This window comes from Lonchura striata, chromosome 4 (assembly GCF_050655825.1).
Source record: "Lonchura striata isolate lonStrDom1 chromosome 4, ASM5065582v1, whole genome shotgun sequence".
Taxonomy (NCBI): Eukaryota; Metazoa; Chordata; class Aves; order Passeriformes; family Estrildidae; genus Lonchura; species Lonchura striata.
Window position 1 is genome coordinate 36,245,799 of NC_140706.1, and position 19,869 is coordinate 36,265,667.

General features: G+C 42.8%; 2 protein-coding genes across 3 annotated transcripts; one reads left to right on the forward strand and one right to left on the reverse strand.

Moving 5' to 3' along the window:
- Positions 1-2,498: 2,498 nt before the first annotated feature.
- SCRG1 (stimulator of chondrogenesis 1) lies at positions 2,499-10,260 on the forward strand. The gene is made up of 3 exons (XM_021552468.3): positions 2,499-2,645; positions 7,146-7,411; positions 8,952-10,260. Exons 2-3 carry the CDS (start codon positions 7,173-7,175, stop codon positions 9,004-9,006), a joined length of 294 nt encoding a protein of 97 aa, XP_021408143.1. The 5' UTR covers positions 2,499-2,645; positions 7,146-7,172; the 3' UTR covers positions 9,007-10,260.
- Positions 10,261-12,342: 2,082 nt separating this feature from the next.
- On the reverse strand, positions 12,343-19,184 carry SAP30 (Sin3A associated protein 30). Of its 2 annotated transcripts, XM_021552350.4 has the most exons (4): positions 18,728-19,184; positions 17,340-17,462; positions 14,662-14,760; positions 12,343-12,677 (listed from the first exon to the last, which is right to left on the reverse strand). In XM_021552350.4, exons 1-4 carry the CDS (start codon positions 19,031-19,033, stop codon positions 12,555-12,557), a joined length of 651 nt encoding a protein of 216 aa, XP_021408025.3. In that variant the 5' UTR covers positions 19,034-19,184; the 3' UTR covers positions 12,343-12,554. The 2 variants fall into 2 exon arrangements, with proteins under 2 accessions (XP_021408025.3, XP_085434965.1); XM_085578839.1 differs by lacking the exon at positions 14,662-14,760.
- Between the last annotated feature and the right edge of the window lie 685 nt (positions 19,185-19,869).

Here is a 19,869-nt window from a genome sequence, read left to right on the forward strand (position 1 = left end):
GTGCACATCTGAAAGAGTGTCTCTAAATTAAACGAGCCAAACACTGTTCAGGATTACTCTCTCTACACAGATGAAGAAGGGTGAAAAAGCATGATGTCCTTATGGTTCTCCTGTAGATCCCAGATGCCATGGTAGGGAACAAAAAGGCTCCTGCAATTTTCAATAGCCCTCTGTCACAGCTGGCACCCTGCCAGCCTGTGCCAGACGCCGCTGCTGAGCCCACTGGGGATCAGTGCTGGAGCAGAAAGGCCCAAGGAAACTGAAAATGGAGAAAAGGCCATCAGGGCTGGAGACAAGGAGTGAGACAGGGTCAGTAGAGAAACAGATATTCACGGTAATGGGTCAGGGGCAAAGTAGAGAAAGGGAAAGAAGGTAAGATCTGGGAGCACTGCTGTGCACTTTACTTTCTCTCAGTGCAGGCTCCCCAGCCCTTCCATTCATTTCCTATATCTCACTTTTAACTCCTTAAAAGGTTGTTTTACAGCAGCCATAGTGACTTCCTTTTGGGCTGCATTTCGCTGATGAAATTCCTCAAAACTTTTGCTTCCTCCAAATCCCACTTTGGTTCTCAGTCTCTACTCTGTAGCAGCATCACAAGGGAGAAAACTTAGTCTTGTTCCTGAAAGTTTTCATTGACTGAAAACATCATACATGGAACTATGGAGGAGAGCAAAAAAAATAGAAAACACCAGCCAAACATCAACTTTGTTAGAACTGTTCTTTCTCAAAATGCAGCATGAAATTTCCTGGAGAAAACTATCCCTCACATACTCCACTTTATATACAAAACTACCAACTCACTGGACTGCTGTCCAGACTGGGCTATGAAAATGTGTTCTGAAAACACTTATGTTCCCTGGAAAACACATGAAAACTTAAAAAGAAAGCAAGGTAATAATCCTAATACACTTATTACAACTTCTGATTAAATCTTTAAATTATTCAGACCAAAATTTATTTGCAAGCAACTAAAAAGGCATTCAAATCCAGAGTTGTAGCACACTATGCTCTTGCTCCCTTCTTCAAGTTTTATCCCTGCTTATATATAGCCAGTCCCCTGCTGCTGCAGAGGCACAGCAGGCTCACATGGAAAAGGCTGCCCTGGAACACGGCGTACTCCCAGAGGCATTAGGATAATCTCATCTAAGGCACGGAGCGCTGGGGCCATGCTCTGCACCAGGGAAGAATTTCCGTAGCAAGGCAGAGAGGGAGCAGCAGGCATTTTGTCACCCTGAAAAGGCAAGGCTGTCCTGTTCTCACAGCCACTGCCTGCAGCTATCTCCTCCCTCCCCTTTTAATTTGCTATGTGTGTGTAACCACAGAGGCAAAATATCTTCTTCCTCACGTTTCCAACCAGAATTAGAGGCAGAGGTACAGCCATGCATCCTGTTCTCTCCATCCCAGCTGCCCATCTCCAGCAGAGAGGGGGGAGCACCCTGCTGGATGCGACTACCATGAGTAGGTAGGCTCAGTTTCCAAATTTTTGCTTCTAAATAACTGTGCCATTTACCATTTACCGCTCTCTCTGCTGAGGCAGCAGAACATGGGATATGCACTTCTTACATAGAGGCCCGAGCTCACTGCTGGCCTACAATAAATCAAACTGAACAAGCACCAAGGCATCAAATTGTAAATTGAACCAGCTGAGCCGGGGAACCTTTTTGTACTCCTAATAAACCTCTGTTCTGGAAGAAGCCCTATAGACAGAGAAAACTAAACTCTTGCAACAGAACACCAGAATCAAAACAACACACACAAGAAAAATGTAAGAATTACAGCTCAACATTCATCATTGTCTATTCCCATTGCAAAATAGGTCCAGGACGGCTGGAGTAGAAGAGGAGACAAATTGCAAGAGAAATATGAGGACACATGCTTCACCCTCAAGACTATTTTCTCATTAGGACATAATATTTCAATTCCATTTAAGATCCTTCGTATTTTTATGGCACCAGATTTTTTGATTAATCTGGAATTAGTCTAAAATAACTTCCTCTGAAATACTCTTCAATTTAATGTTTTACATCCTGATTAAACACTGTTCAGTAAAGAACTTGATACATGACATCATTGAGCATGCTGTATTAGAAATGTGGTTAAAATAATTAAGGAGGGTTTTTTATTATGTCACTTTCAGAAAACTTGAAAGGATCTCAAAGTCAAAAATTTAACGTACTACACGAGACTGTTGAGTTGGCCTGCTTTTGTCCACCAAATGCAAAATAAAGCACCTGTATAGAAATAATGAAAACATGATTTCTGGCTGTGCAACCCCAGAAAACTTCTCCTTCCCATTTCCCCTCTTGTTCTGGATGTTATGCTTTGCTCTTTGAGGAGACACCTTTGCATCAGAACCTGGATGAACTAATTGTTTCCTGCTAGAAGGGATATGTTAAATTTATGCCCCAAGACTAGGCTGGCAGTGAGCAAAAGGAGGCTCCTGAAGCCCACCCTCTGACCCACTGCTGGAGAACTGTGCTGATCACTCACAGGCAGAAGTCAGGACAAACAAAGGGCTGTTTGTACAGCATCTCCCATCAGCCCTCCCTCCCTCTGCTCATCCCCGCTAGCTCTGGCTCTCTCTGGGTACATCTAAAAAGATACAGCTGCCAAGAAAGTGGAAGGGAGTGAACGAGAGGATAAAGGTACGTTTTGCTCCTGAAATTACACTTGTCTACCTGTTCCTTCTAATTACAGAGCACAGAATTAGAAATACATATGGGAACATGCAGAAGAAGATTAGGAGAAGCTGTTATATCGCAGGCAAGAGGTACCATTCAAGAGAGTTGCATGGCTGGGATCCAGATCAAAATAATTCTTTTACTATCTTGCTTTTCTTCAAAGTTGGGTACTACATATGAACAGCTGAAGTCACTAAATATACTATATTGCCTTCCAGTGCTCAATATAATATGGAGAGAGGTGTCTTCCCAATGAATTGCTGTCTGAAAGAAAACTAATTGGGGTTTCATGAGAACTCAGTTTCTGGAAAGAATCATGGTATTGATGACAATTACAAAGCAGTAATTCACAGAATTAGTCCTCAGTGGAATAGCTACTGTCCTTACAGTGCACCAACTGTTCAAGCAAAATAGATTTGACAATTTTTTCTAATGGAAAAAAATTCTTCAAAATATTATCAGTTATGCCGTTCTTGTGTAATGATTTTTTAGTAATGTAGTAAAAAAAAAAGCTATCAAGCATTTAACTCACCTAAATACTGAATACTCAGCATCTTACAGGTGTTTGTGAAAGGCAAACTTTACAAATAAATAAACACTAAAATATATTTCATTTGGAATAAGTGAAACAATTTTAATATATATATGCTTTTTAAGTGCAACTTGTTAACCTGGCACATGCCACTGGACAAACTGGAAAAGAACATACACCAAAAGTGTACCAATGAATGTATTTCTTGTTTTCAACATTAGGCAACTAGAAATACAGCCTATTTAAGGGGAAAATAAGGATATATTTATTGAAGGATTGGTATTTTTAATGGTTGATAGACCAACCTAAAAATATTTCTATTTCCCCAACCATGCAGGATCTCTAGAAGTGCTGGAATACACATTTTGTGCCATTTTTCAGTTTTCTCTGTTTCTGATACTTGATCTCTTACTGATACTGTGTGACCTTTAAAGGACATCACTTCTCATGAACTATTACCCTGCTGTTCTTGGACAAGGAGGCTGAGACCTGGGGTTTTCTCCAGTCTGATTACCTTTGCATCTAGCAGATCCGAAGACTAGATGGTGCCAAATTGCCTGCCAAGATAATTCAAACACTCTCAGCTGAACAAGCAGAGACAGCACTAATTCCTAACTCATTATGCATATTCCCAATATAACAATTTTCCTTTACGAAAAGCTCCAAACTATTTTAAAACACTTGTATTCCCAGGTGTACTTGGTGTTAAACCTTACTTACCCCACGTCAAAATAATCAAAATAATTAACTAAAAAGAACTTATGCAAATGCAAAGAGCTAATTTTCACTATTTTTAGATGACTTTACGCCTTCTAGACTTTGAAATGATAAAATCTTGATAGAGCAAGCTGGTCAGGCTTAGCATGCCTGGCATTGCTATCTTTTCAGAAGGCTTTATAAAATAAAAAACTGTAAGAGGATGCTTGCTGGCAATGAACGAGTCTTTGAGCCACATTAGCGATTGGATTTGCTCATCACATTTTCCTGACTTGTTTTATGAGAAAAGCTTATCTTCTGTGCTATGCAACAGCAGACAATGCCTTTGACACTCATTTTGAACTAAACATGTACATACTAGCTCTGTTCTTTACCCAGGCAATCAGTGACATTCCAACATCTCTTCAACCACACTCAGGAACAAAGTTGCAGCAGTTTGTTAGCCAGAGATGCTGCATCTGAAAGGTCTGCATCGATCCTGTGCAGAGAGCTGACGAAACACTTCAGCTCCTTGGCAATTTTTCAACTGCAAATAGGGACTGTTCTCCCCCAAGAAAGAAATACCCATTTGAAGAAAGGTCTTTCGACAAAAAAGTTTCTGTTTGATTATGATCTGGAAAAAAAAAACCAAACAACCCAAAGGAAATGTTTAAGTAGAAACAAAATTATAATTTTTTTTCCAAATAATAACAATATTTATCATTGGTAAGATGCATAACTGGTCAGATGTGCTGTCTATCCATAGCTCTCCAGCATGTTGACTTTGGTAATATTGATTTTAGCACCCACCCATAGAAACCCTCCTGATGACACACTACAGTAATATCCTATTATTTTTATTAAATGGCAAGTAGTGTGTTACAGAATCACTTAAAAACTGTAGGTCATACTTTTTGAATCTAGCAATTTGACAGTGTATAGAGAATGCATTATTTTCAGGATGAATGTGCCTATTTTTCAGGAAGTGAATTTCTACAAATTTTGAGGAGGTAGGCAGCTGGCAACAGAGTCAAATGAGCATTTCAGCTGAACTCCAGGTAGGGAAAGATCACCTGAATTATTAGAAATTTTTAAAAAGTTCACAAGAGCAAGGTATCATGAATGCCTCATCATCAGTTGAAGAGCACAGAATAATCCAGTCACAGGAAACAAAGGTATAAACCCCCTGCTTATTAATTTTCTCTTTCATGGAAATTTTCTTCCATTAAATACTTAAATAATTAAGCCCAACTTTGAACAGAAGATTAAACTGTACTCCCTGACACTGGCATTTATCTAGGTATATTATCAACAAATTTTTTCTCTTTAAGCATTAGACTTCTCTGAGCAGAACCCTCATAACTAAGTGTTTATACTCCTACAAAATAAAACCATGAATATAATAATACAGATTCTACACTCAAGTCTAAAAAACACTAGGCAATGTTTACTTGAGTAGTACTTTTGAGGTCTAAAACTAATAAAGACAATATGTTATTCAATACTGCACTCTGAGGTAATTAAAAATAGATCCCCAAGGCTCCATTACTAGTAGTTTATAGGAGTCTTCTACTTAAAAGTTCCCATGGAACTTTTTTAGTTCATGGAAACTAAAATGAATTATTAAATGAATTTTTCTTTGACAACAGAAGCCAAAAAAGTACAGAAGAGCTTATTCTCACTTCACTCATGTTCTTTAATATATTGGCTACATTTTAATGTTTTATTTCGCTACTGATGTTCAAAAAAACACCAAGTTTAAATATAAAAATAAATAACTAAAAAGCTTTGAGATGCTGTATTTTATCCCTAATATTAATCTAAATTTCCAGATTTTCTTACATGGCATTTTATTCATTGGCTGAAGAAATGCAAGATAAGATAGCTATAGTGGTAGAGAAAACTACCTGAGAAAAATGACTAAAAATACTATATATATTTAAAATTTTACTCTTTGTTTTTCAAGGGTAATGTCAAGATTTTTACAAAGTAATTAATATTATAGTCATATCTACAGCTGACATACCTCATTTTTTTCCTTATCTAGATAATAGCTCTACCATCTTAACTTCACCTTTGATAGTCTTTCATTAGATATTGTCTTACATCTTGTTATTTTTGGGTTAGCCCATTCTAATCTTCAGCCCCACAGTGAAGACCAGGGCTGGCCCATAATGTCATGTCAGGGCATCAATTCCAGAGTGCCAACAAGATGAAGGACAGCAAAGTCTTCCTTAAGTCTTACACGAGAAAAATAACGAGTACACAGGGACAGTGCTGGGCAGAGCTGGTCATTCTTTATTCTCATTTTCAGAGCAGAATTCCTATTTAAATTCAGTTAAGATAACAGATCCATTTTGTTTGAGCATGAGGAAAGGTAAAAAACCCACTCTCCTAATACCAATGAAAACTCAGCCGAAACATTGTTCAAAAGCCTAATTTAAAAGTGAATGTAAGTTCAAGGATCCAAAGCTTTGTGGCATGGTCAGACTGTGCAAAGTGGCACAGAACAGCAGAGCTCAACAATGGAAAGCCTAGTGGCCAGCAGGATTTTGCAAGGGATAATTTATCCCACCTTTTAAAAAGCCAGTTAAACTATAATGACCTCCAGGAGCAAGACTCAACTAAGCAGTCTGCAGTACTGAAAAAACCCAATAAAGAAGATTCTCCCTAATGCTGTATCATCCCAGAGCCCAGGACGTGGCAGCAGTGCAGACAGCTTCAGCTTCCTAGGCTGCTTAATGCCTCAGCTTCTCACACAGCCCATGACATGGGATTCAATCAGCCAGCAGTTTTTCCACAACTTTGATGGGGAAGGATACTATTTATTTTATGTGAGTGACTCTTGTTTTGACAGGCAAAGTGGCCAGGGAAGCAAGGACACACACACCCAGACATTTCCCCCTGGTTTTGCAGCAATCAATACAATCACTTACATCACCAAAAAAGCACGGCCAGCTCAAAGCAATTTTCTCAAGGTGAGAGGCCAAAGAAACAACAAAATTGCCAGCATCAGAAGCCTCCTTCTCAATGAAAGGATTCCCAAGGTTGTACAGAAAGTAATGAATATCACTATTGCTGCAATATTATTTACCTCCTAGGAGAAAACACTCTCCAGCACTCAGGCTCAAATGACCAAAACTTCACAGGAAAGAAAAATGCAAGGCAGAAAGCAAATCAGGGAAAGAGCTTTGTTCAGCAGCAATACCTGTGTCATGTATCTCGTTTCTCTTTAGCACCCTGCTGTGGGGAGCTGGGCAGAAATGAAGTTGGTCTCAGTGCTGCTGCTGCTGCTGAGCACCCTCCTGGGTACCCCCGCGGCCCCTTCCCAGCGCCCTTCTTGTTACAAGAGAGCCCTCCAGGACCACAGCTGTCACACCATCCCCGAAGGCAAGGAGAACCTCCGACACGTTGATGATGGTCTGCAAGATCACTTTTGGGAAGGGAAGGGCTGTGAGGTGATCTGTTACTGCAACTTGAATGAATTGCTCTGCTGCCCAAAGTAAGATCACGCTCATTTCACGTAAACTCGTACAGTTCTTCACAACTGCCCATTATATTCACATCATTTTGCAGTTTCCACACACAGAAAAAGCTATCATTTTAAAGCAATTCCCCACTTCAGATGGACTGAAATTATATCAAGATATAGCCAATTTTCTGTTACCATCAGTTTTGAAGATATTTTTTTCACAGGCTCACATAGGACTTGCTTAGCATATTTTGTAAACCTCCCTGCACTATTAACAGGGACTTCAGCATTTGAATCACCCAAATTTTGACTCCTCTGTTTGATACAAACTAAGAATAACTACATCAAACACTTATTCACAGCATTTTACTAAAAATTAAGAAGTTTTCAGGACCAGAAAAAAGCCATATTTGATTTCTGTTCTGTGGAAGAGAACTGTATTGCTATTCTAAAGTGCATACATATAAGTCAGTTGAACAAGTAATTCAGTAAAAATAGCTGTTAAAGCAAAGGAGGGGCACAGGGGCTCACACATACTTGTATAAGGCAAGGCAAAGACTGAGCCCAAGAACACCAACACCTCCCTGGTTTGCTTGCACTGCTGACAAAGATGAACAGTGAAGTTGTCACTGAGCATGGGGGTTTTGTTGTTGTTACATAAAAAGAACAAAACTGAGTTAAATAAACACCATCAGCCCATACTGGTTTTAGGTAATAAAATGTATTAAGACCTATTATTTTGTTCAGCTTTTCAGAAATATCTTTTCTTCAGTGAATTTAATTTAGAAATACCAACTGTTCAAAACTACTAATACTTCAGAGGCACCAAAATGTGATGGTATTACATAGGCAAGCAAAAATTAATTTTCATATGTGCTTCTCTTAACAGTCATTTCTCAAATCCCCTAAAATCCAATAAAGGCAACTTTTCAGCATTCCTGTAGGGGACTGAAGTTGAACCAAGTGGGAAAGACTTCTAAAGCTAAAAATCCCACGTTCAAACTGAGAGCAGGACAGAAGTAAGATGTTCATCTTTTTCTTTCTCTAAAGCCAGACATGGTGTCCTCACCCTGAAGCTCACTTTGGGTCTCTAGCTTCAACCTTTGAGGAGCATAGTAAAGCCTCTTCCTTTGATACAAATACAGAAGAAAATACTCCTTCCATCATCCTGAGGTACACAAGGCCTGCTTTGCATCTGTGCTCTCAGGACAAACAAACTGCACTAAAACAGTATGTGTGCACATGCCAAAGTCCTTTATTTTGATAACATAACCTATTTGGTAAGTTTGTTTTCTCAAAGTTTAAATACCAGGGTGGAGTTCTGCAACCCGGTTAGCCAGTGAAGGTTTGGTCAGTGCTCCCACAGCAGGCTAGCAGAGGTAGAAAATGCAGTATCTTCATCCAGATCTGCAGTTGCATTTGCATTGCTGGAAGGACATCCCACAAACACAGTAATCCCACATACATCATGATACATGCTAAAAAATATCCACAGCGGGACATGCATGTCATATTAAAGCTCAGATAAACCAATGATCTAATTGCTTAAATGTGTCATCCTATCTTTCAGGGATATTTTCTTTGGACCAAAGATATCTTTTGTGATCCCCTGCAACAGTCAATGATTCAAGTCTGCAAGTGAAGACAACAGACATCATTCTACGATCATGTAATAATGTTTTCAAGGGTAAAACAAAACTACCACTGACAAAGAAAACTTCTTTTCTAATCACAAGCCACTGCCTCACTTTACACTGTAGAAATAATTTCCTTTCTATACCTTTATGGAATATCAAATACATAAGTTTTCTTTTCAAATCTGGTAGCTGATCTAATTTCCATAAAGCCATTTCCATGGTTTAACAGACTGTACAAACTCTTAATGTATCCTAATACTGCATACCCCAGCAAAAAGCATAACTCTTCTTACTCAGCACAATATCCTTATTTAGTCTGGACAAAGAATCTTCAAGCCTAAGCCTTCATGTTGTTTGGAACATGACTCTGAGAGCAACTTAAGGCAGTGCAGCTTCCCATTCCATTATTGCCATCACACTTTTAATGTCATTTTAAGCTGAAGCCACTCAGTCCCTAGCACTTCTGAAGAGAGGCTCCCATGTTCTTTTTAGGCATCTTAAATACATGCACATACAAAAGGCTTGTATTTCCATATTTGAAAGTATTTCACTGGAATAAAAAAAAACAGTAAAAATTGACATTAACACTACTAAAGCACACTTGGGTCTTATGTCTAACTGGTCACCTGCCTTGACTATGTAATCTCTAAACCCTTTAATTGCTTAATGATAGCACTGAACATTTAATAACATTAGGACAACAGATATTTTATTCAAGCTCTGTTTGAAATACAGTAAGTTAAAATGCTGGCTGTTTTAGGCTATCCCTGTAAGGCAATAGCTACAGAAAACACAGAGAAAATCATCTTAATATTTAAGAGGTATTGTGATCTATGAGATAGATACAAAGAGACATAAATTTTGGACCATCTCTGTTATCCAGCAATCTGCATTGGCAGGTGTTGAGAGGTGATCACATAATTTTAAGCAGTCACCTGAGCAAGCCAGGCTTACAGGCAGCAAGCCTGCCTTGCTGCTTTACACATAAAAAACTCTTTAGCTATCAAGTCAGACACATGGAAAGAGTGCAGGACTGAAGGAACTGTGCAGTCTTCTCTACTCAAAAAATGCACTGTTCACCTAATAATTTTACACGTTGGCCCAAATTGCTACCACCAGTTTACCATGCTTACTTCATGTGCCAGTATGAATAGCACCATGGCTGTTCTTGTTGGTAAACAAGGGCTGGATACTGGATGAGCAGGTGATTATACACAGCCAGTAATAAACGTTTCAAGCAAATCTGTGTGTACTATTTTTGCCCTACTGACTTAAACAGTTTGTGTCACTAGGCTTTTTAAGCCTTGTTTGTGTAATTATTCAAGCAGATTAGAGTAATTTGGGCTTCCTACCAAATAATCAGTTGATAGTAAAATAAACCCCATAAATCTGGCAACCCAGGGAAAATATCCAAAGTCAGCGCTCTGCAAAAAAAACTTATGGTATGTGCTCTTGTGTGAAGTCCTCTACAAGCTTCTAGGGTATATAAACTTATGTTACTTGTGCCATCTAATTTCTACAAGAATCATGCTGCATATGCCTAGCATTCACAGCTCTGCAAAACAGTTGTAGCAAAAAAAAAAATGTTAACTCGGACACTAGGCCGAGTACTAAAGCTGGTGGCTTTTGGCTAAATTTCTTCCAAGACTCCTGGAAAATCCACAATTCACTGGAGCAAAACTTTGCCACTTGTCTTATGCAGCAAGATAGGGCCACTTAAGTTACTACTTTAAAACTGACTTTCTATAGAAACCTGCTTTTCCCCACTCCCCTCACACAACTTCATCCACAGGTGCTGCCAGGCCTAGGTGAGAACATTCAACGCTGTCACGCACTCAGAAAAAAACTTTATCCTTTGGATGTCCTATCCATTATTAGGATCCCTGGCTTTTTATGCAATTTGCACTTTGAAGGTAAGAAGCTTGAATGTGTGCAAAGGACATTTAGTGAACAAATTGACAGACCCTGTAGTGAAATGGCCATGAAAACGTATCTTCAAAGGAGCACCAATTTTAGCTGTCACTAGCTAGATATCACTGTCTTGAACTTAGGCCAGCACTGTAGAACTGTATTGTGGAAATACATAAAGCAGCATGAGTGAAAGAAATCATACCACCAGACAGACTGGGAAAGCAGCCCCATTGAGGTTAGGGTTTATCATCATTCAGTCCTATGCAAGTCACAGGTCAAAAGAAGCCAAGTGAAGTATCTTAGTTATAGTGATGCCAGCAGAGTAGTAATTTTCAAAAAAAATCGAAATATTAACATCAAGCAGATTGTATCACAGACATACTGCTTTCTCATTTTTCCCAAATTAAGAAAAAGCTTATAGACATCTGATACGGTTGGGAGTTGCAATGAATGCTTACTGAACAAGCTAAAGCCATGTCCTCATCAGCTTTAAGATGAAAACTATTTTCCCTCAGCTTTTTATTCATCCTATGTGCACAGCTTTAAGCAGAAAGAAATCATATTCCACACACCACACATTTAGACTGGCACAATAGTTGACAATACAAGAAGTCATTCATAATATCATCTTCAACATCAGAGTTTTCTAAGACAATCAATTAAAAGCCTAAGTATTGCTGGATATTATTCTCCATAAGTTACCATAAGTTTTGGGTTCACTGAGAGGCAGTTATTTCTTTTAAACATGTCTGAGCTAATCCATGCAATGAAAAAGAAAGTGTGCCTGTTAGAAGAGGCTGTATTGACCCCACACAGGCTTGACTCATTCTCCAATTAAGTTCTTAGCAGCAGTTCATGCAGACAAATGGAGAAGTCAGCAGGTAAAGGATTTCTTTACTGAGTCGAAGATTTCTCAGCACAATAAGCTGCAGCAGTCTTTTCATCTGTACTTACAGCTTTGAAATTTGAGAGCTGCATTTTTTTTTCTATTTTAATATAGGAGCAGGAAGGCCTCAGTGCTTGGAAGCATGTATCTCAGCAATGACAAAATGAATAAATAAATCAGAAAAATCCTCCAATTCCTGTTTCCAAAGAGGGGAAAAAAAGCATTACTCAGCCATTTCTGCCCGGCTAAGAACAGAACTGGCACTTAAAGCCTTTCACCTTAGGAAAAAGAACCTATTGCCAAGTCTGCCACAGCTTTTTTTTTTTAAAGGCATTGCATCATGAGCACTTGAGGTATGCTTATAAATATATCCTTGCAACATTCTGACTGAAAAATATTTTAATATTATTACACAGTTCATCAAAGCTTAACTATTAAGTATAAGTATAATAGAATCACAGAATATGCTGAGCTGGATGGGACCTGTCAGGATTGAGTCCAACTCATTAAAATTACAGACACACCCATTTGAGCAACAATATCAGTGATATTTATTTAAAATAATTTTGCTGAGGAAATTTGTTTCATAAGTGATGGTTTTCAAACAAATCAGCAAGGTTATGAAAAATAAAACAAACAAAATCTCTCAGGAGAAAAAGTTACAAAGAAAGCTTTTGCATATCAACAAAACATCAGTCTTTTCATCTGCAGCCTGAGTCTCAGTTCCAACCTTTTCTGCCTAATGAATCCCACTATCCATCTTTAGATCTGGTTTATTCTTGTCATTCTTCACTGAGTAGATGAAGTATGTTAAGGTGTCCTTTTCATTCACTGGAATTGTCCTAAAGTGGCAGCCAATTATCTATAAAGGAAGAATGCAAGAAAATTAAATAATCACTCTTACATGCAAAAACTGAAAATTCATATTTAAATGTACTACATTAGCTGATTAAGAAGCTTACAAAAAAGGAAATTTTGCCTCTCCTCAGAAGTCTTCAGTAGTCATGGAAAAAGGTAAACAGGAACTATTTTATTGATAATTGTGAGCTAAATGTAGCAGATTGTACCCCTAATTTCCAAAGTAAAAAGTTGATAATTTTTCCAAGGGAAAAAACCCTCAAAGCTATCAGAACAAACATGGGACTATCACTGGGGCATTTGTTAAATTAGAGCTTGAATACAACAGGTAATGACTACAGAATATCAACAGTGACAGCACTATTATGAGAGGCTACTGCTCTCTGTTCAGCTTGGGAGGTGGTATCTGCATCAAATCACATACAGAAACATTTAATACAACACAAGAATTACCAGAGAACTATAACTGAATATTCAGCTCTTCAAAACAAAGCTATCATTGAAAATTCACCATGCTGTAACCATTGAAATATAACAGTCTGAATGCAGCTCTTGAATCACTTGTCATTTCAGCAGCCCTTCCCTTTCTTAAAATGAACACCAGCTTTAAAAGAAAGTAGCAAAATATTGCAACTGAATTTGTTCTCTGGCTTCTTGCCAGACTGGTAGACTAAAAGGATGAAGTGAAAAACATGGGACTGCTCACTTAAGCACCATAGGATCTAAGAATAAATGTTCAGCCTAACTAAAATTTAAGAATCTTTCTAAACTCTACCCCAAAAGCATTCACAGAGAAGCAGTCTGACACAGTAATGTGAACTTTCAGTAACAGCTAGAGCAGTGTCTACAGTATGCTAGGACGGATTACAAGGAATCAAATGTACTGTATATTAAGATAGCTCTGTGGCTATAGCTCACAAATACCTGCAGGTCAGTCAAATCAAGCATGTGGCAGAAGCAGCTTTGCCCATGCACACCAAGCAGAACTGTAATAACCTAGTGCAAGTATCATAGGACATGCACCTAAAGCAGTCCCTGCGAAACACCAGTTTTGCAGAACAAAAACTGCTCGTGCTTTTTCAATTCACAGACCTTCTAATTCAAGAGCTAACCTACGTATAAGCAAATGGAAGACTGATTTTACATTCTTTTACAGTTCAGCCTTGAGATCACCCATACCTTTAAGAGCCTTGTTTTCAATCCACACAGATCAAGAAAAGATGAAAACAAGTGTCTGCACTTAAATACAGCTGAATGTATCACTGCACAAAAGTGAAAAGTCAGTAGCTATACCTTCCTGTTAAGATCACCAGCTCTTCCACTTATTTACATCAATATGCTGTGACTGCACCTTTGCAGCACTAAAGAATTCCTTTAAGGCTGCACTCATGCAAAGCAAAGGTGCTAACATCCAGCTGCACTGACATGCAGCTTCAGCACTTTTGGAAACAGTAAATTCCATATAATTCCCGTTTTCTGACAGCAGATTCCAGTGGTTTTAACATAATTATCAATAGAAGCACTTTCTTCAGGTTTCTGTACTTTACACATACAGAAACCTATGTTTAGAGTAACTAGGTGTTTAAAGCAAAGTCTGAACCTCACCAGAACTTCACTGACACCTCTCAGTTTCTAGTTCTTTTCAGTAGGACATTTCTGGTGAAGCTGTGATTGATCCACAGACAAAATAAATCCATGATTCTATGATATTCAGGGGCATGAAGATCATCTTACTGTTCCAGCTCAACACTGTTTAAAAGCAGCACACACTCGTTTTGGAAGTTAAGAGTCCCTCCTCTGGAAAGAGCTTTTACTTTTCATTTACTTGGCTCAGGAGCTGTGGCCAACGAAGGAAGCTAGATAAGCAGCTCCCTTTTGTTCTCCTAAAATCCAGATTATATAGGCACTTTATGCAAGGATCACAGTGTAAAGAAAACGACATGCCACAGCAAGTTGCATTTTCTATTATGGGAAACACTCATACATACTTCAACAAGCTGTGCTTTGTTAAGTCCCGGTCTGGTCTGTAGCTTGAAGTGTCTTTTGTACCTTCGAAGTGTGTTTACTTGTAACTGATATAAATCAACCTAGAAGAAAAGAGGGGGAAGGGGAAGAAAACAATCTAATATAACTGAAAAAAATTCAGTCATTAATAGTTTGTCTCACAAAAACATTTTGGAAACTCACAGATATGCAAGTGTAAACAGTCAGCTCAGCAGATGTCATTTTGACAAAAAACAAACCTTCTAGCAGACAGGAAAATAGCCCAGCTCAGTTTAAAGAGTGTTTTGCTGTTACTGAGCATGCTTCTACCTCCCTTTAGCTGTGGACATTATTTTGAACTCACTATTGTACTTGCATCCATTCTGGATTTTTTGTTTGCTTCTCAGTTCCAGCATAACACCAAGCCAAATAGCAACTATCACAAAACATCTATAAAGATGCTGATCCAAAGGAGGCCCCTATATTGTAATTTCAGCCATTACATCTTATGTAGATTACATACAAGACACCATGCACCATGAAAGAGCACATATTAGAATCAGGACAGAGTCTAGAGCACAAACATTCTTGATTTGAGGTGAGAAAAGAAAAGAACTGCTCTTGCTTTCCAAATGTATCCCTGCTACACAAGAATTATGCAGGAGTTATGTGCATGGGCATAAATGTCCAAAATTCTTTCTCAATGTCATTCACCTGTTGAGAGAATTACACAAAGTCCTCTCAGGGATACAAATACACAGCCTTAATCCAGTATTCCGTCAGTTTTGAATCCTATGTACTCTGATCAGCCACTTCTCCCAGCAACAGCTTACCCTTCCCATCCTCCCTGACAACCTAAGAGAGCTTAATCAGATGACTGAGTGGGAGAGCAAGCTCAGAAAGCAGGCTGAATGAGAAATTCTATTAGGTCAGTTGCAATTACAATAGTATTCGCCAAATTCGCTGCATTAAAGATTGATGAAGGCATTCACTTTTGCTTTATATTCATTTAACAGCCTCACTGCAGAACACTTAAAAACAGCAGTTGCTACTGCACACTTGGCAACCTGGCCAGACTCGAAGTGAGGCCACCTTGCATAATAAAGGATGGTATCCTTTGGTGTTTCTAAAGTTTACATGGCATTAAATTACACTTCCCAAGCCACAGTGGGGAAGCCACCCTTGCAGCATCATGGAGGAGCAGCAGCTTCTCAGCAAGCTCCAGAAACTACCAGGACTGCAGGAGTTTCTTTTCCTCCTGTAGGAATCGTTTCCAACCTAAAGAGAGCCACGACTGAGATGGAGCAGGAGAGCCTTACAACTCTTCAGAAGAATGATACTTTTTTCTTTAGCAAAATGGGTAACAATTGAAAATAAAGGTGGTCAAGAGCAAGCAAGTATCTAAGGCACACAGTAATTACAAGGAAAGAACAGACTGCCGTTGTCCAAACAGCCAGCTGACGCTTCTCAAAAACAGTTCCCAGTTTTCTTTTTTGTAATAATACTGTTAAAAAAAAAGGCTTGTTTTCTTGTTCTGAAGATATCCATCAGTTGTGACATGTTTTATAATCCTGGCATAAGAAAACAAAACAGGCTCCCAGGAGAGCTGCAATTACACAGTGTCAGAAAGCTACCTGAAGTCACTCACAGCACTAGCTTTAGACAGAACTTTCCAAGAAACAATCACAGATATTTAACAGACAGACAACACCACTCAGCATCAAACTACTTTCAATCTCCTAAAATCCTCTTAGACAGAACATTCAGACTGGAGCCTCGTGCCTGAAGGCACAGATTCCTGCACAAACTTTACTCACTTACTTGCTGTTATCTGCAGATGCTGACCATAAGGATGCCATTACATTAACACTTACAGAGCGATTTCTGAAGAATGTTTTAACAATCCCTCTCAGAAAGAACCACGTAGGCATAATAAGCCTCTGCTCAAAATTAACACATTGTGGAGCACCTGCTAAGCAACGTTGTAGCAAAAATAACCTAGAGCATGTGTAAGAAAAAGAGAGCCTTATGTTCAAGACCGACCCATTACACTATGAGAAAGGTTGAACGCTTTAGTTAATGGGTCAGATTTCACTGGTGTGCAGTGGAGAAAACAGGTTTAAAAGACACCGTATTTCTCCACTCCTTCATAGCAGAGCTCTCCAAATGGTTCTTCCCCCCACAGTGGGCAGAAACAAAGCTACCATCATTAAACTCTCAGTCTTTAAAGTGATTAAGGCAATGGAGCAATTGCCTAGAACTACCTGCAACACATTTAGCACAAAAGGGACAGGACAGAGAAGCATTTATATCCTAAGCACTCTGTGCAACTCCCTTCAGCTTGTAAGCTTCAGCAAAAGGTAAGAGTTCGATGGCATGTGGCAAAACAGTAAGGAGGAGGAAAACAGTAGATTTCTCAGAGAAATCTTAAAACAGTAGATTTTTGAGAGAAGCATCAGACACTTAGAGACTCTTTCATTGTCCTATGCACCATTTAATCAGAAAACACACCACAAAAATTCAGTTAAATTCCGTTATATTAAAAACAGGGCAAATCAAGAATCTTCTCTTTCCTACACGTAAGGCAAAGCTGCAGAAGTGGAAGAGTGGTATTGGTGCAGACTCAGTGTCATTAAGAAGCTTAAGACAATAACTTGAAAAAAAACCCCAACTGTTCAGCTACCTCTGGAGCATCGATGTCTTGCACTGGTGAGTCACCATCATCATCGCTGCCTTTCCTCTTTCTTCTATTTCTCACACTCTGAATTAGATTTTTGTGGAAGTCACAAATGTACAGATGTCTTGCCTACAAGAATAAAACGGTATCTTTCAATTAAACCCACGTAGTGTATCTCCCAGACTGAAGTGCACGTAGACAGACAACCCTTAAGCACTCACAGCCACATTAACTGGGCTGAGGGAGCTTTTCCACTGGTTTATTGTAAATGGAGAGCGAGCTGCGCTGCGGCTCCCCGCCACCGGCTGGGCCCCGAGCTCGCTGAAATGCTGCAATGGGCCGATGCAGCAGTGCCAGGCTGTGGAGCCACGCAGCACAGCCCTCCCTCCTTCCCTCCCTCCGGCCGCGCATCGCACCGCGGGGGCCGGGCGGCACGCTAACAAAAAACAAGCTCGCAGCTTTCTCTGCGGGGCTAAGAGACGGCTCTCGTTTCCCCAGCTATATCCTCCCCTCCTTGTTTTACTTCCGCTACCCGGCACGGTCACGCAACACACTTATTTTTACTTTCTTTCTTTTTAACAAGTTTCCCACTCGTGGGGCTCTGCACGCTTTGGGAGATCCGGGCGCTGCCAGCCCGGAACGCCCCGGTCCGCGTGCTTTCAGGGCGAACGGGAGCGCGGGGCAGCGTGGGGCACCGGGCTGCAGCGTGGGGCACCGGGCCGGGTCTCTCGGGGCGCACGCAGCCCCGGCCCGGGGCGCTCCCGCCGGCAGCTCCACGCTGCAGCCCGTCTCGCCCTTCCGCGGCACCCGGCGAGGCGGGCGCTCTCCGGGCTCCCGGGCGAAGCACCGCGCTGGAAGGCGGCCGGCCCCCGCCCGGCCCGGCCGCGCGGGGCCCGATGGCTGCCGAGCGGGAGATAAAGCGGCACCGGAGACGTGCGGCGCTGCAACACGAGGCGGGGCGGCGAGCGCGGCCCTCGCCAGCAACACAAACTAGCGCGCCGGGAGCCATGCAGGCTCCGCTCCGCTCCGGCGGGCAGCGGCGCTTCCCGGCCACGCTTACCCCCGGCTCCGGCTACAGGGGGGCACACGCAGTCGATGCCCAGGCTCTTGGGGTACAGGGGACCCCAGGAGCAGGCAGGAAAGGCGGGCGCTGCCCCCCGCCCGGAGGGACTTTCAGGCAGCGCTCCTGCCGCGCCAGCCCAACTCGGCCGTGCTACGGAAAAGAGGTGGGAAGGGGGAACGAACGCTTCCCCGCCGCCACGCTCCCCTCCTTCCCCACCAAACTTGAGGAAAAGTCCCCCAGCCAGCTAAGACACAGATGCGGCGACCTACCGGCCGCTTTTGTCCGCCCGCCCCGCCGGCAGCCCTGGCGCGTCCTCCCCTCGCGGACTTACGCTCTTGTCCAGCTCGATCTTCACCTTCTTCTGTGAAATGCTCTTCTGGATGCGCTTGCTGAAGCTGGCGTTGCCGGCGGCGCGGCCGCATCGCTCCCCCTCCTCCCGCAGGCAGCACAGCTGCCCGGCCCCGGGGCCGCCCGCGCACCCGCCGCCTGCCGAGCCCGCGGCGGCGGCGGCCGGACCCAGCCCCGGCGGCGCCGGCGGTGGCGGCACCTCCACGGCGGAGCCCGCAGCGCCCACCACCGCCGCGGCGGCGGGGTCTGCCCCGCGCTGGGTCACCTCCTCGGGGGCGAAGCCGTTCATGCCCGGCGCCACCGCCGCCGCCGGCGGCGGGATCCCGCCCCGCACCAAACTTCCCCGGCGAGGCGCCGCGGCCCGGCGGGGGGCTCCCCCGCTCCCTGCCCGCCTCCCTTCGGCGGCGGCACCGGGGCGCAAGTCCGCCCTCGAGGGCGGTCAGCCCACGCGTCGCGGGAAGGACTCTCCCTGCCAGCAGCCGCCAGCCGAGCACCGCGACTACCGGAGCGGCGGCGGCAGAGCCCCGCGGGCCGCCCCACTTCCTCCTTCCCCCCCTGTCATGTGGAGACTCTTCAGCTGTTTCCTATGTAACAACAGCAACCTGCCGCCCCGCCCCGCCCGCCCGCCGCGCATGCCGGCTGCCGCGCGCGGCCCCACGGGAAGCGCAGTTCCTGCCCGGCCGCCGCCGCACCGCGCGGCGGGAGCGCGGCCGAGGCAGCGGCGGGGGCAGCATTCGCTGCCGCAGCCGCTTCTTTTTCCCGCGCCGCGCTCCGCTGCCTTTTCATCCCGTCTGCAGGCTGGGCCCGCTGCAAAGCCCCGTGCGTCAGTCTCTCTTTTTCCCCCTTCCCGCGCCTCCCCGGCGGCTCCGCCGTGGGGTGTGGAAGGGCGGCCGCGGAGAGTGTCACGGGTCGGAGCTGCCGCCGGCACGACTGAGCTCGTACCCGCGCTCCTACCGACGCGGGCCCGGTGGCCTCCGCCGCCGGCTCGCTGTGCCGCAGCGGCTCCCCCCGTTCACTTGCTCTCGCTCTAGTGTTCTAGCCGAAGCCGGCATTGCTCCGGCTGTTCGTTCCGGATTGTCTGTCTCGTGCCTTCCCTCTCGACATTTCTGCCCTGCCTCGCTTCCT